The sequence below is a fragment of the Cyrtonyx montezumae genome, unplaced genomic scaffold, assembly GCF_038088225.1.
Source record: "Cyrtonyx montezumae isolate F1298 unplaced genomic scaffold, pur_monq_1.0 scaffold_3, whole genome shotgun sequence".
In the NCBI taxonomy this organism is placed as follows: domain Eukaryota; kingdom Metazoa; phylum Chordata; class Aves; order Galliformes; family Odontophoridae; genus Cyrtonyx; species Cyrtonyx montezumae.
In genome coordinates, this window is record NW_027072034.1 from 153326905 (window position 1) to 153342582 (window position 15678).

The following is a 15678-nucleotide window of genomic DNA, read 5'->3' on the forward strand; positions in this document are numbered from 1 at the left end:
GCCCTCTCTCTGAACCATGAGTAAGAAACAGTATTTTAACTTGAGGTCTTAAAGTCTCTTAAGCAGGTTTGGTGTTACTTTTTTTAGAATGGTAACGTCACACAAAGCAAGCAAAATTGTTTGGTTCAATATGGAAAATGTTGATTTTTGTTTTGGAAAGCATTTAAACATCGCAATCAGAAGTGTATGCTGAATTATCTTTGGATGAGATCCAAATGTAACCTTCAAAGAGAATGAAACATATTAAATAAAAAATAAATAAAAAATAAAAATCTCAGAAGCTAACAGGGAGCTAACATAAAGAGAGTCAGAAAGAGCATCTGTTAATAATATTTCAGTGTGGTAGGGACAAATGAAATAACACAATTAAGCTTTGAATCATGATGTACCATCATATTGCAAGGCCATTCAGTAATCCTGTTGAAATTACCTCCAAAATGTTTAACAGTATTAAGAACACTCCCAAAAGCTGTACAAAGGCTTACACAAAATAGGTGTACTCTACTGTATCCATCATTACTGTACTGTCATTACCATGCACTTCAATGAAAGTTTGAAGTGAGCAAAGAATGAAAGAATGATGCCTGAACTAAATAAAAATGTTAATTAACTCTCAGGAAAATCAACTTTAAATTTTGATTTTAATCTGTGGTTTATTCCAGTGTGTTTGACTAGCCTTTACTTGTTTCTTATCTGAACTCTCATATATACTTAATGTAAATTATAGGCTATAAATCCATAAAAGGATATAAAATGAAAAGTAAAAGAAAAAAATAGAAAAAATCCTTCAGCTTACAACATGTAGCACTCCTGATCATGAAGCCACAGGCAAGTTGGATGATTAGAACAATCATGAAACTAATATCACAGAGGAGAGCTGAATTTAGATGTTCTGCATGCAATAAGAGCACTGCAAAATCTCACAGTGAAGTCTCATAAAACAGTGGGTGATCCAGCGCTGAGATAAACTGATTTCTTTCTGAAACAATCAGCCAGAATTTGCCATACATTTTTGCATTTTTAAATAAGAACATATTGAATTCACATCTGAGGAACCAAGTAGGCCAAAACTCCCTCTATCAGCACCAGAAAATAAGGCTTTCCAAGAGTGATGGTGTTGAAGATGGAAGGTATCATCTAAAAAAGCATCATCTGTCTTTACCAATTTAAGAGGATGTTTGGTAATCACTTCCTTTCACTTAGTAATCACATTCTTTCACTTAGTTTGGATATTTTCAAGTACCTAAAGACACAAGTATGAGTGTCACTGTGATCTCAGTATTCAGAACCACAGACATAGAGATGGAAAAGAATGAGAACAAAACAGAGATAGGTCAATACCTTACAGATTTCTTTATATTTCAGCACTATCACCAGAGCTTGAACAGTAATCATGAAAGGCACATCTTTATAATAAATGTACAAGTAGGAAAATGTCAGAATTTTTATCACATTAGAAAACTTCCAAAATCACTAAGGCATCACTTACTATCTTAAAGATACTAGATATTCTAAATTGAAGCACTCTGAATTCTGGGACTTCAGATTAGGCATAGGAACCTTACTTCAAATAACCTCCTTACTTCTGAGCTGCTGGGTTGCCAATGTCATGTACTGGCAATGAGTGTCTCCTACAAGTAGGATTGATTCTAGAGTTTGCTTCAGAGGTTGTGCAGCTGCATGTTCATAATCCAGCTTCTAAAGCTCTATCTTGACACTGCAATTTCTTTTTCATTTTCCCTAAGGCTCAGTAAAATTCAGTCACACCTCTTTATATGTAAGCATAACTTACATATTTTTGCTTCATCTGTAAATCGTAATTCCCACTCCCCTCCAAAAAAAAGCCCAAAAAACAAGACCAATTACAATGCTGAGACACACCCAAGGCCAAAAAATCTGACAAAGCTTGCTGTTCCATTTCATAATTCATCACAGTTAGAAACAAATACTGTATGGATCTGGGCTGTCTCCAACACATCAAACCTCAAAATGAAATCATCTGAATGATCATCTGCTTTTCTACAATGTTTGAAAACTTTCAGGCAGAACATAATGTTAAATTGCCAAGCTTAGGAGTCGAAGAGGAGCTGGCTGCTGAAGGATCCACAGCTGCAAAGATGCCCAATTGGCAACTGAGGGCCAAAGTTTTCCTAGGGATGACATTTACTAAATGGTTTTAATCATGATTACCTACATATATAGTTATAAATTAAAACCAACCATGGTTAGCATTGTGGCTATGCAATATTATGGTGACGAAGGAAGTATGTAAGCATGTAACAGGCAGTAAGTTAAATCTTGTCTGGAATGAGTTGCCTCCAGAACTGGAAGCAGGATAGCTGCACGAGCATGGCACAGAGCCCAGACTAATTAGCCTTGCTGAGAACATGTTAACATGGCTATTTTGCTTCCGGGACCCAAGCTAATATTACGAACAGTAAAGCGTTACACTATGTGGACAACTCAAATGCTTTTTGAAGAGAGATCAATTATCTGCACAGTGATGCATTACACGATATAGAAATACAAAGAATGTTAATGAGACAGTTACCTCTAGTCACAGCAAAGGCATGGCTAGACTATTTCCAGGACAAGAAAAACACCTCCCAGCTTTTACACACCAGCAGTCCCATAGCAGAGCCCACCGGAGACCCTGTGCTCAGACATGCAGCAGAATAACTCCCTGCTGCCACTCCAAGAATACAAATTGCCTTCAAGCACCAGACGAGAGGCAAGGTCATGGCATTGAACTCTGCTCGTGTTCATGGCTTTGGAAATAAATCACATACTCTAAGGTGGAATGCAGGGTGTGTCCTGCTCTCTTGACTCAGGAGCGCTAAAAATGATTACATTCCAGTGCCTTTAGAAAGCACAGTTTAACCAAGAGGGCTGTGCCTAATTGCTATATTCTCATCTCCAGGTACAGTATGAGAGAGTGGAATGGAGGGGAGGGGGAAGAAAAAGAAACACAAAGAGCTCATTTGTTCCCACTAGAACAAAGGACACTTCTGGATGCTGAACACTGGGAAACATGGGAACACATCAGGGGCTGCAGGCTGATTTCTTGGCAGCTGAGGTCTCTTGGAAATCAGACTCTGAGACTGTATGCAGCAACTTTTTCAATACATCACCACAACCGTTAAAGAGAAGATTGTTGCACAGCATATACACAGAGCTGTAATAATAAACAGGCTTCTCATACTATAGCAGGGATACTACTGCTTTTGGCTAATTTCCACTCCATTCCAATAGAATGAGGCTCTAACTATGAAAAAAATTTTATGTTACAGTGAAAACAAACAAAAAAAATCCAACAATCTTTACCCCTTCCCTGAAATGTTTCTATGGGCTCCTGCAAGTTAGTATTTTCATTCCCAACTCAGAGAGAGAAAAATGGGAGGGAAACCTAAACATATTCATTCTGTGTGTATGTGAGGTTGCCCTTAAATACAACTACGATACTGTCATCATTTTGTGGTTGATGTATACAGAAATATAGCTGATGTTTCCTGACTGCGAAGGACCAGTGTTTTCAAAAGCTGTCTCAGTGCATGTAATGACTGTGACATGTATTTAGCTGATGCAAGCTTGTTCAGCATTATGGGCTTCAGGACAATGTAGATAGAACAGTTTTCACCCATGTTTCTAGCAATAGAAATTGATGGGCTCATGTTCTTAAGAAGATATGTTTTGGATTATGTATGTTATATGCACCAGTGTATCTGTGTTTCAAGAAGAGATACACCCCACTGGCAAATTTTTAGTAGACATTCTCTCTTCATTTATGACCTTGCTTGAAAAGAAAGCAAATATCCCGACATGTAACACTTGATATAAGAAGGAATACACTGGAAGCAGTAACAGGTATTATAGATAAGACAATTATACATTTTCCACCTCCCTCAAAACAAAAATAGATGCCATTTGTCATGATAAATTACACAACTGGCTCTTAACATGACTGTTGAAAGCACTTCCTCCCTATTGATACTGACATCCCCTGGTGATGCATAGAACGCAGATGACGTAAATCTAAGCCAGTACTATTTAGTGCTACAGTGGCTGTGTTATTACAACTTATGTTTTGAGACAGTAAGTATACGTATGGTCTTATGAACATGACAAGTGACAGCTGTTTGACTCTAGGCAAAGTGCTGCCAGTGAGAGTACTGAAATCTTCTGAAATTGTAGATACAATAAGAAGCTGAAAAAAGGGATTGCTCTCCAAAGAGGATTTTCCCTGAGGGGAAGAGATCAGTGAGTGACCATATTGTTGAGTCACTGAAAATTAGCCAAAGAATAGGCTGCATTGACTAACCTCCTTATTAAAAACAAAGTTCATTCTAATTTCAGCTTGTGTCTCTGGCATTAATGTACAGGAGCTCTAAGGCACAATAAGGTAGAAAGCAACTGTGCTCTGGTAGAAAGAAATTGCGGTTAAACTCTGCAAATTATTCTAAAAGTTATTGGTCTCCTCCCATTCACTGTTATTCTATGTGTGATGGGGAAAGAATGTTCAACATTTTTCAGCACAGGTCATATTTAGGAGACATGGCAAGTAGAAATTGTTATCTACCATTATCAATCTACAATCAATCCCCTATCTGTGAGAATTAAGCATAGCAGGGGTGACACAGCAGACCACAGATCAAAAGAAAGTCTCAGTCTGTAAGCAGTTTAGTTCCATATATTAATGAATTATACTTAATTATATTAATTAATATAAGCATGAACATTTTATTTGCATTATATTACTTTTAAAGTATTACTTGCAAAGTAATCAAGGTAAATGAACAATAACTCAGAAGTCTAAATTTTCAATATAATTCTGCATCCCGAAGGAAGTGCTTAATAAAAAGACAGTGTAAATGGAGTGTTAATCAACACCCTTACTTACCAGTCTCCATTCTTTTGTCTTGCCTTTAAAAAATACAATTCAAGACAATTTCTATTTAACATGATGATCCCACAAAACTGATTTAATTCAAGGTATGATTATACATTGTCATTAAGATTTCCTTACAATATTTTTGATTTTTTGCAATTTTTTTTTATGAAGTAATATCTGCTTCTCTTCTAGGTAGAGGCTACAGATCTTAAACTAACATATCTTTGTTTAATACAATCTCCCATGTGCCTTCTCTTGAAAGTTGTTGTCTACCAATTTTTCTTAATGGACTAAGTGCTCTCTCATTATCAGCAAATGCCATGTCTAGCAGCAATTCATATGTGTTTGCATTTCCATTCTGCCATTAATCACACTGCTGTAAAACATCCAACTAAAGATTATCCATTATTTTGTTTGTCTAAAAACCTACTAGAGAACTGATTTATGAATGAGTATTTTTGTTTTCTTAACACTATAGGTCAAGGACAGAAGTGTGAAATGGCTCTGGTCACTGAAACTTCGATTGACAGGAGTTAGCTGGTCTGCAGAACAGCTATAGATTTATGTATTCACGCACACGTGTCTGCTTTCTGTTTTAAGTGTGTTTCCATTAGATTTCTGGGTGCCTTTCTCTTAGACGTATCCTACTGCAAATCACAAACTCTTCTGTTTATTTACTACTTTTCAAGCTTCTCTTTGGAAAGGTTATTTTCACAGACAGTGGAGTCACTTTGCTCAGAAAATGCAAGTAAATGAAGACAACTGAACAAAATATCACAGAAATGTACCTTTTATATGATTATTATAATGGTGTTGTTGATATGAAGCTCATCAATGAGAAACATTTTCTCAAAGATTATATTTAATAATACAAAAAAAATGTTAAGTCTCGTTTTCCCAACTTTTGCCAGTGATTTCTGGGTACCTGATTAAGGACAGGAAAGAAGTATCTACTCTGACTGCATGTCCTCCTACAGTACTATGGGATAAAGGAGAGGGTAGACAGTATTTCTGTCACTGAAGTCAATAGACCATTTCACTGTAATGGGAAGATATTAGCAAAATCAGCAGGCTGTTAAACCACAAAGTATTTACTGACTGCTGTCTTCCTATGACAGGAACTGTTTTATCTTCTCATTACAATTTGAAGAGGCTTCTGCCTTTGAATGCCTTTGACATTCAAAATGAATGAAGCTCATAATGAAAATCTGCATTATGTGTACCATAGGGACAGAAATGTTTCTTAAGGGGCAAAATCAAACATAATGAAGAGCAATCTTGTAAAGCAGGATGGGCACCAACCAAACAAGTCTTTTTATACTGCAGCAGAAGCAGCTCCTGGGCCCTGCTGGTAAACAGGTCAAAGGCCATACTTCTTCACCAGGGGAGAACCTCCAGGTGGATGTGGATGTAGCTCAGAAACTGTATTTTTTTAGCTGTCCCACCCCAATTGATTATCAGGAATGCTCAGAGATAAATAAATGATCTCAGTGCTCAGTAATGCAACAAATGATACACTGATTTACTGAAGGGATAGGTCTGTATTCCTCTTCATTCACTAAGCACTTTTCACAAAAATCCAAATACCTTGGCATTGTGTACATGTCAAGTCAATCCTTATTGAAAGCTCATGAAACAAAACAGGTCACTGTTGCACATCCAAAGGTCAATGCACTATCACTTAGACACAGTGTTTTCATTTGTAGGTGTAGTAGCTTTTCTAAAATACACACATGATGGCTCAAACCCAAATCTTTTCCTTTCTTAATAAAGTACATTATTTTAAAGAGTGTAAAAGACAGAGTTCTCACCTTACAAACTCTCCCAACCCGAGAAAGAATCGTCTTGTCAGACGTGCTGCTATCTTGTGATACTTCTCGGAAAAAGAAGTAGATTTTGTCATCATCTGGATTATAGGTGTCTGGGATGGGAAAAGTTGCAATGAATTTTGCTCCTAGAATTTCCAAAAAAGAAATGATTTAAATATGTGATGAAAAGGTCTCAAATTCTTCTTCAAGATTTACTGAATATTGAACACAATTTATGTTGCATTTTTCACTGAAATAAAAATATGCTTATACAAACCCACAGTGGCAAGTTGGCTGTTAACTCTGAGAATGAAGTATTTACTCTTGGTCTGATATTTTTGCCTATACTGTTTGCTATAACATAGATATATAGCATTGGCCATCACTCCCTCTTTGAAAATAAGATGACTTTCAGTACAATGGCATCAACAATCTGCCTTAATGCTCTTGTCATCAAGTTAAGTGTTTTTTTCCAAACTGCATGGTAGAGTTTCAATTAATTTCATTACACACTGCAGCAGTTATGAGTACAGAAATACTGTACTGTTTACTGGAAATAGATTGTAAATGACTGAAAGAACCTTGACTGATCCACAGGATGAAAAATTCAAATATAAATGACAGATTTCCAACTTCAAAAATTTTCCATGTCTGTTTTTAAACAATCTTACTGACTACATCCACAAAATTCAACACAGTACCTTGCTGGGATTCCATAGGCCCCACTGACTACAGCAGAGCAATCATGCTGTCTGGCTTAAGTAAAGCCAATAGCTGGGGAAAAGACTTTTAAGACATTCCCTAGAACGCTACATTATATGAGCTCTTTGAGGGCCCTTGGATCAATTATGTTTTTCTTTAAATAGAAGTGGCTATGCAAATACAGTACAAAGAGACCCTTGACTCCAAAATACATTCTTATGGCAATAATATAAAATCCCTCGTAAGTGGAAAGGCAGCAGTAGAAAGCAGTAAGGAGGATGGCATAAAATAATATAGTAAGCAACACACTGGTGATTTGTGGCGAGTACTATTATCAGCTTTTTAATTTAATATTAAGGCTATCTGCGTGCTTTTACTCTTTTTTTAATTATTACTACTTCACATTAGCTTTAAGGAGTTTAGGCAATATGCCCTATGGAACAAAGAGAATAAAAATAGGGTCATTGACTCAAAAGTCTGCAAAGATTTGCAATGAAATGTGATGTGTTCAAGTGCTGAATATGCACCTTCATGACAGAAGAGTAAATTTATGGGTCAGAACAGCCACAGCGCTGCTTCCATTTTAAACCATTCTGACAATACAGAATGGCGCCAGCAGAAAAATGAAATGATGCAGGCATCAGGCCCTATAAATTTAAGTGAAGATTTCAAAATGAGGCTAAAGCAAATATTCAATTACTGCTGAGGGTCGTTAAAGCTACTTTGAAAATTAGATCACTAAGTATTAAAAAAATACATAAATACACTTCCAATAAAGTTTCTAAAGTATGAAGTTATTATTAATATAAAAACTAATATAAAACCTGTGAAAAACATAACATTCATTTGAATATCACATAATTGTTGTTGTTGCTATTTTTTTTAAATCTGCATTCGTGGAACAAAACCCTGTATATATGTTTTTGAAGAAAGAAAAAAAAATCACTGCTTTACTTGGCACACCAAATGCAAAAACAAATGTCTCAATACCAATTCCTGGAAGAGATTTAGAAGAATCTCTAACAAATTAAAGGAACACAAATATTTAATGATTTTAAATCACAATGAAGAACACTGATGTTGAAAGTAAAATCCAAACAAAAATATACTGTAAAAGATATGAAGAGAAAGAGATTGAAAACAATTTAATAAAAGAGATCATGAACTGAAAAGCACATTACATTCTGCAGTTGACTCATCTTTCATAATTTGTCCATATAATATAGACAAGCAAGTTTAAATCAATAGTGAATTAGGTTTTTGGATGCTTTGCATGGGAAACAAATTATATGATGATCATTTTAAACCAGTATTTGTTTTCCTGTATACACCACTGTCCGTCTTTAATTACTTCAATAGACAGTTTTCCTGCATATTAATTTCATGGCTAGACAGTATGTAACCAAAGAGGAGATTAAAGGCATCAAGGGCTCTGAGAAAGAAGCTACCATAAATTCAAGGTGTTGCTCATGCCCATAATGTGCTCCTGTGGCCTAGTGGGAATAGCTGCTACACCTGATCCTTCACTGCTGGTCCCCAGGGACAGTTCCATTTGCTTTATCTGCCTGCTGTTTCACCTTTCTAACAGCAAAAGTTTTAGACAGCGCTTTAATAATACCTCCAGAGAAGATTCCTTAGGTCTGGAAAGAAAAGACAGCAAACAAGTAGCAAATCCCAGAACATAAAGAATGGGAAAAGCTACGCAGAACAGTTGGAGACTCTCTGCAGCAGCTCTTTGCAGCTGGGCTGCCAGAAGCACAGGGCTTAATAAGACTCAAGCGACAGTGCCCACCTCATTTTCCTTTAACCCTTTAGAATCATGTTTCTAACCTAAACTCAACCAGGCCCCCTCTCAGGGAAGAACAGAAAGGGAAAAGGAGGAAAGTGTAAAATCTCATTTTACAACAGACTCCTACATTAGGTGGAGTGAGTAACTGTGAAAGTGTCACCTCTGTCTGTAAATTGCATGTAGAGAATAGAAATGTCTGAGCTCAGATGGGATGCTAGCTTTTGCCTTTGTAAAGCTCAGTGAGTTGAATCCCATCCAAAGACCTCAGGACATAAAGAAGTCACTCTCTGCAAGTATCCATCCCTGGCACAGACAATTAAATTGAAATAAAAAAAATAAATCAAACAAACAAATTCCCCCCCAAAAAACAAAAGAGATTAATGCATGCAGAGAAACACTCATCCTAACTATGACTTCAGCTTCCTATCAAGGAGAGAGGAATGTGCAGCTGGATTTTTGTATGTCCGGTACCATGCTGTCCCAGCTGGAGGCAGGCATGCAGTTCCAGGGGGTGGCTTTGCCTTCCAGAGCAGGACTACAGTACCATATATGTCATTCAGTGCCCTGGATCTGGGACAGTCTGCTCCAGCCAGCAGATTCTCCAGCCCTGTATGATGAAATCTGAGCAGAGGCAGCATCCTTCAGGGCCACCGAGCAGGAGTATGAGCTGTGTGAGCGTGAGTCATGGGAAAGATTAGCTGCCTTCCTCCCTTTCTCTTTTGTAGAAAGGCTATTCAGTCACTGAGATTAAGACATGTCTTAATTAGTTAAGATAGAGATGCCCTTTAAGGAACTGGGAGGTTTCCTACACATTTTTCCCTTGCTTTGTCTTTTCCTCCTTTCCCCCAGAAAAGAATAATCTTGTTTCCAGAAATAGAATAAAGACAAAACTTTTAAAATATTAAGGTGCATTATAGCAAAGCTTCCACAGCCCACTGGAAAACAAACAAACAAACAAAAACACTTCCACATTTTATCCTTATCCTAAGTAAAACATGAGTCATAACTAGAAATAATTTATTTATAATTGTACAATTATTCAAGTATGTACAACTTTTCCTGGAGGTCTAACACATGCTTGGTCAATGGGTAGTATTGTTAGGCAAAAAGGGATTTAGATGAGGTGGAGATTTTAAAACTGAAATCAAGTAAATATTTTCTTTACAGTAATATCAGCTGAAAGCAAATAATGTATGAAATTAGTAGTGCTACACAATAAACTATCAATGTGTTGACTGCCCTATGACTTACTGCAGAACCGATCCCATCACTTAAGAGTTGCACTCAACTCAAATAAGACCATTTCAAAATTTTAAAAGCACCTAATTCATACCTGTGTCTTATAGTATAACACTGCATGTATTGTTATTATATACTTGTAGTATAATAATACAATAATACAATACAATAATACAATAATACAATACATTCTTATATACAAACATATGTATAAGTTCTAGATAGAGAGTGGTTCTAGATTTTATATGGCTAGAAACAGGGTACACCTGAAGAATATATAGGGTCTTCAGCACAGGGTAATTTTGACACTGCAATTAATACAGTGAAGCTGTTTTCCAACTCCAGAGATATAAATATATTACACTCCTTAAAAATCTGTCACAGATACAAGCACTTAAAATGAAAACAGAATGAATCATAGAATCTTTTCAGTTGAACAGACCTTTAAAGGTCATCTAGTTTAACTACCCTTCAGTGAACAGGGACATCCACAGCTAGATAGGTTGCTCAGACCCTGATCAGCCTGACCTTGAATGTCTCCAAGAACACAGGATCCACCAAATCTATTTTCCAGTATCTCACCACCATTACTGTATAAAACTCCTTCCTTACACCAATCTAAGCCTTTCCTCTTTTATTTTGATACATTTTCCCCTTGTCTTATCACAGCAGACTCTGCTAGTCTGTCCCCTACCTTCTTATAGACCCCTTGTAGATATTGAAAAGTCACTCTCAGGCCTCCCCAGAGTTTTCTCCTCTCCAGGCTGAACAGCCCCAGCTCTCTGTCCTCATAGAAGAAGCATTCCATCCCTTGGATCATTTTTGTGGTCCTCCTCTGGATGAACTCCAATAGGTCCACACCTCTCCTGTACTGAGGACTCCACATCTGAATGCAGTACTCCAGGTGAGGTCTCACCTCCCTCAACCTACTCACCACACTTCTTTTGATGCAGCCCAGGATACAGATGGCTTTCTGGGCTGTGAGGGAACATTGCTGGCTCATGTCCAGCTCTCCATCCTCCAAACCCTTTTCAACAGGACTGTGCTCCACCCTTACATCCCCCAGCTTGTACATATAGTGGGGATTGCCATGACTCACGCATAAGACCTTGAACTTGGATTTATTGAACCACATGAGGTCACCTAGGGGCACTGCTCAAGCCTGTCTAGGTCTCCCCAAATGGCATCTTGTCCCTTGGGTGTGTTGACTACACCCCACAGCTTGATGCCATCTGCAAACTTGCTGAGGGCACACTCAATTCTACTGTCAACGTCATTGGTTAAGATGCTAAAGAGCACTGGTCTCAGTACTGACCCCTGACGGACACCATCTGTCATAGATCTCCATCTGGACATTGAGCCATCAGCCATCACTCTCTGACTATGATCTTGCAACCAATACCTCTTCCATCAAACAGTCCACCCATCAGATTCACATCTTTCCAATTTGGAGAGAATGTTGTTATAAGAGACCATGTAAACGGCTTTACTGAAGTCCAGATGGATTATATCAGTGGCTCCTACCTTTTCCACTATGCTTTCTATCATAAAAAGCAACAGAATTGGTCAGGCAGGACTTTCTGTTGGTGAAGCCACAGTGATTATCCCACATTACCACTCTCTTCCATGTGTCTTAGAATAGATTCCAGGATGATCTGCTCCATGATCTTCCCTAACACAGAGGTGAGGCTGACAGGTCAGTAGTTCCTTCCGTCATCCTTTCTACCAATCTCAAAAATGGGTTCTATACTGCCTTCTTTCCAGTCACCAGGGGCCTCACCAGACCACCATAACTTCTCAGATATTATCAAGAGTGGCTTGGTGACTACATCAGCCAATTCCATTAGTACTCTTGAGATGCATCTCATCATGACCCATAGATTTAGGGATGTTCAGGTTTCTCAGGAGGTTCATGAACCTGATCTTCACTTACAGTGGGAGAGGCATCTCTCTCCCAGATCCTGCTTTCTGAACTATTCACTCAAGGGCTGTATGTATAGCAGTCATTAATGAAGACTGAGGCAAACAAGTTGTTGAATACCCCAGCCTTCTTGACTCTTCCTACTGGCCTGCCTTGACGGTTCACTAGCAAGGTATGCTCTTTTGGATTTTTCTCTTCTAGTTGATGTAAAATGAAAAACCAGTCAATCAGGAAGGCATACCTTTACCTCAGCTTCCAAATTAAAACACGATCAGTTCTCAGTCCTTTCATTTATCCCATGTTCTTGTACTGTTCCCTGGTGTTGAGCTGTTCTCAAACTGCTCGTGAAGAAAGATTCATGCCGTGAATAAATGCATGGAAATGGATATTTAAACTACAAGTTCTTTTGGACTGGGAACTGAGCCCTCCTTCATTCGGCTGTAATGCTCATTGAGGTGGATCTGTACTAATGATAACACCAGATGCTCCTTATGAGCACTTCTCAATAAATCTTTCTTTCTGGGATATCATAACATCCCTTAGGAAAGCAGCTACTCCAACTGTCTTTTCATACTAAGCACCAGTAAGCAGCCAGTGATAAAATCAGATGTTAGAGATCATTGTTAGAGAAAACTGCCTCTTGGATGGACACATGCTGGCCCATACTGCACACACATCAGTTCTGGTCTATGGAACACATAGTAATGAGAGGAAGAAGGAAAAAGAGGTGGGATGAGAGAGGAGTTGATCCATACACTTGAAGAGCACAGGAAATTTAAGTAGGTAAAGTTAGCAGAGTCAAGTGTGAGATCTTTTATCAATCCACAGGACAGGTAAAATAACTGGAAGCAGCTTTTGCCTTACTCCCCATCCACCAGGAGAAATCCTGTGGTTATAGAGCCACATCTAGACAGAAATACAGGGCAAGAATTTAGGTGAAGGAAGAGAAGTAGAGAAGGAGTTGAGGTCTCAAAGAGTTAAGAGGCAAAATTATGCTGTTCAGAAAATGTCTGCTGGGAAGCCAACTTAACCCTGTGGTCAACAGGCCTCGATTTACAATACATCCATAGTTACACAGGCAGACTGAATCGGGGCCAGTGTTGCCACATCTTTAAAGACAGTTGACAGCTAAAAGGGGGATGCTTTAATTGAGCCGGGTTAGCCTGTGAGTGAAGTTTTCCGTGTTACTCTGTGTGTGGTTTGAGACTGACTGGGTGCATATGCGGCCAGTTTTTTAGAAGGTTTACTAGCTCAGAACGTTTTTAACGGGTAAGGAAAAGCAGTGTTTTGCTTGGGAAGCTATTTTAGGGTGCCCGTAGTGGTTTTAAAATGATCCTCACAGCAACAAAGGGTATTTTTCTCCTTCTATAAAGGAAAAAACAACAACAAAAAAAAGACCTCCTACCTAAGAACATGGAACTTTTAGCCTGTCATTTCAACATGCTGTAGGGAATGATCTTGAACAAGTGATCGGAAAAAAAGTTTTAAAAATTATTCCAACAAGACTGGAAACAGAAGCATTTTAGTCATGATCGTCTTCCAATTATAGGACTATATATGGATGTATATATCAAAGACAGAAATAACTATTAGGTCCTACTTCCCTCCTCTTCTCTTAATTAGCATTTTCACCTCTGACTTTTCTCAAGTGCATTTTTGTTCCACCACTGAGCTTTTTCCAAAAGAGCCTACATAATCCAAAGATACCATGATACAATATCTATATTTATACTTACTGGACATATATTTATTTAAGAAAGGGGCTATTAACTTCAGAGAGGCAGGGACAATGCAAATGACAACAGCATATGTTTGGGATCTTACCAGTAAGCCAGTAATGTTCAGAAATGTCAGTTCTGATGTAATGGTGGTCGTGAGAAGGGCCCAGGGAACGTGTTAGAGCAGTGTCTTTGCCAAGGAAATCAGAAGCTGTTCCAGCATAAAGATACTCATCTGCGAATGAAAAAGCAACGAGGTTTCCATAAACATGAAGTAAACAAATTAAAACTTCGTCTTTTGTTGGGTGAACAACACCTGTGTCTAATTTGCTTGTGAACTGATTTAGTTCTTTAAAGTGTTTTTTGTCTTATATTTCATTGGGATTTGCAGTTTTATGAAATTACTTACATTTGAATGGACATAGTATTTGTAATTGTATTCCTGAGAAATGATGGAGTCCACGTCTGATTTTCAGATCTTTTAGGCAACCAAAAAAGTAAATCCCTCCAGGCCTTATTGAGGATAGGGCTAAGGGCATGAAGGCGAACCCAAACTGAGCATTCTGCCTCATTGGCACTGACCATGAGCCCATGGGTTGTAATGCAGACACAACCGCCCACTGATTCAAGCTAGCTTTTGTCCCAGTCTTGTCCCACCATACACTGCTTTCTGCTCCTACACTTGAGCTGGGAATGTGATGGATGCTCCACTACAGGAACTTCATGTCTTGGCTCTTTCCTGGAGCAGGGATCTCTGCCCAACACTTCATTCACAAAGAGGAATTTAGGCAGTAGGGGAATTCTTCTCAACTATGTAGCATGTTAATGGTAGGAATATGGCTATAGACCCAAATTGTGATCATTTTAACACAGTGACTTGTTCCACTAAAATAAGTGAGACATCTTGCTTGAATAAGGCAGCCAGAAATTGTCTCACAAATTAATTGCATTTATAATACTATGCAGTGTATTTGCTAAAACTGCAGTTACTATTTTTTTTTCTGACAGCTTTTTTGGAACTGTAGAACTCCATAAATATTAGAATTGCACAGTATTTTCTGTTTTCCTTCAGCATTTTTCAAAAAGAAGCAAAGAAATGGTAGTGCAGTGAAATTTTTAATTGTATTATGAATTTTACAACAATTCTTATCTTTTTCTGTAATAATAACAAGATAGCTTGGGTGGGGGAGGTCTGGTTTAGTGGCTTGCAACAATAAATTTCTGAAGTCTGAAAAAATAAAAAGTTTCATATTCATAAATAATATTCATATAAAATGCTGCATGATACATAAAAATACTTTTCCAGGTTTTCTGATGTTCTGAGTGGAAACATTTCACAATATATTTTAGTGAGAAGTCCTTTGTTGAGAGTGAACTCCAAATAAATACCATTCAATTTAAATCATAAATATTGTGTGGTTTCATTTGCAAAAGATGTAAACACACTTTAAAAAATAAGACAAAAAAAACCCAACACCAAAACTAAGCAAAAAACCACAACCACTGACCCACAAAAGAAGATCCGTCAGCTTTCTTTTTGCTTCATTATTACTGTTACTTATGTATTATTTCCATGGCAGTACTGGAAAGCACATCTTTCAGACAGCATGTCG

At 37.8% G+C, this 15678-nt stretch overlaps 1 protein-coding gene across 2 annotated transcripts in view; it reads right to left on the minus strand.

Annotated features, from left to right (window-relative positions):
- The window catches only part of SEMA3D (semaphorin 3D), a 141108-nt gene that overhangs the window by 44099 nt on the left and 81331 nt on the right, over positions 1 to 15678 (minus strand). For both annotated transcript variants that reach the window (XM_065743710.1, XM_065743711.1), the window contains exons 7-8: positions 14172 to 14300; positions 6700 to 6842 (exon numbers count right to left, since the gene is read on the minus strand). In XM_065743710.1, the coding sequence (XP_065599782.1) occupies positions 6700 to 6842; positions 14172 to 14300 (272 nt within the window). The remainder of the gene's footprint in view (positions 1 to 6699; positions 6843 to 14171; positions 14301 to 15678) is intronic.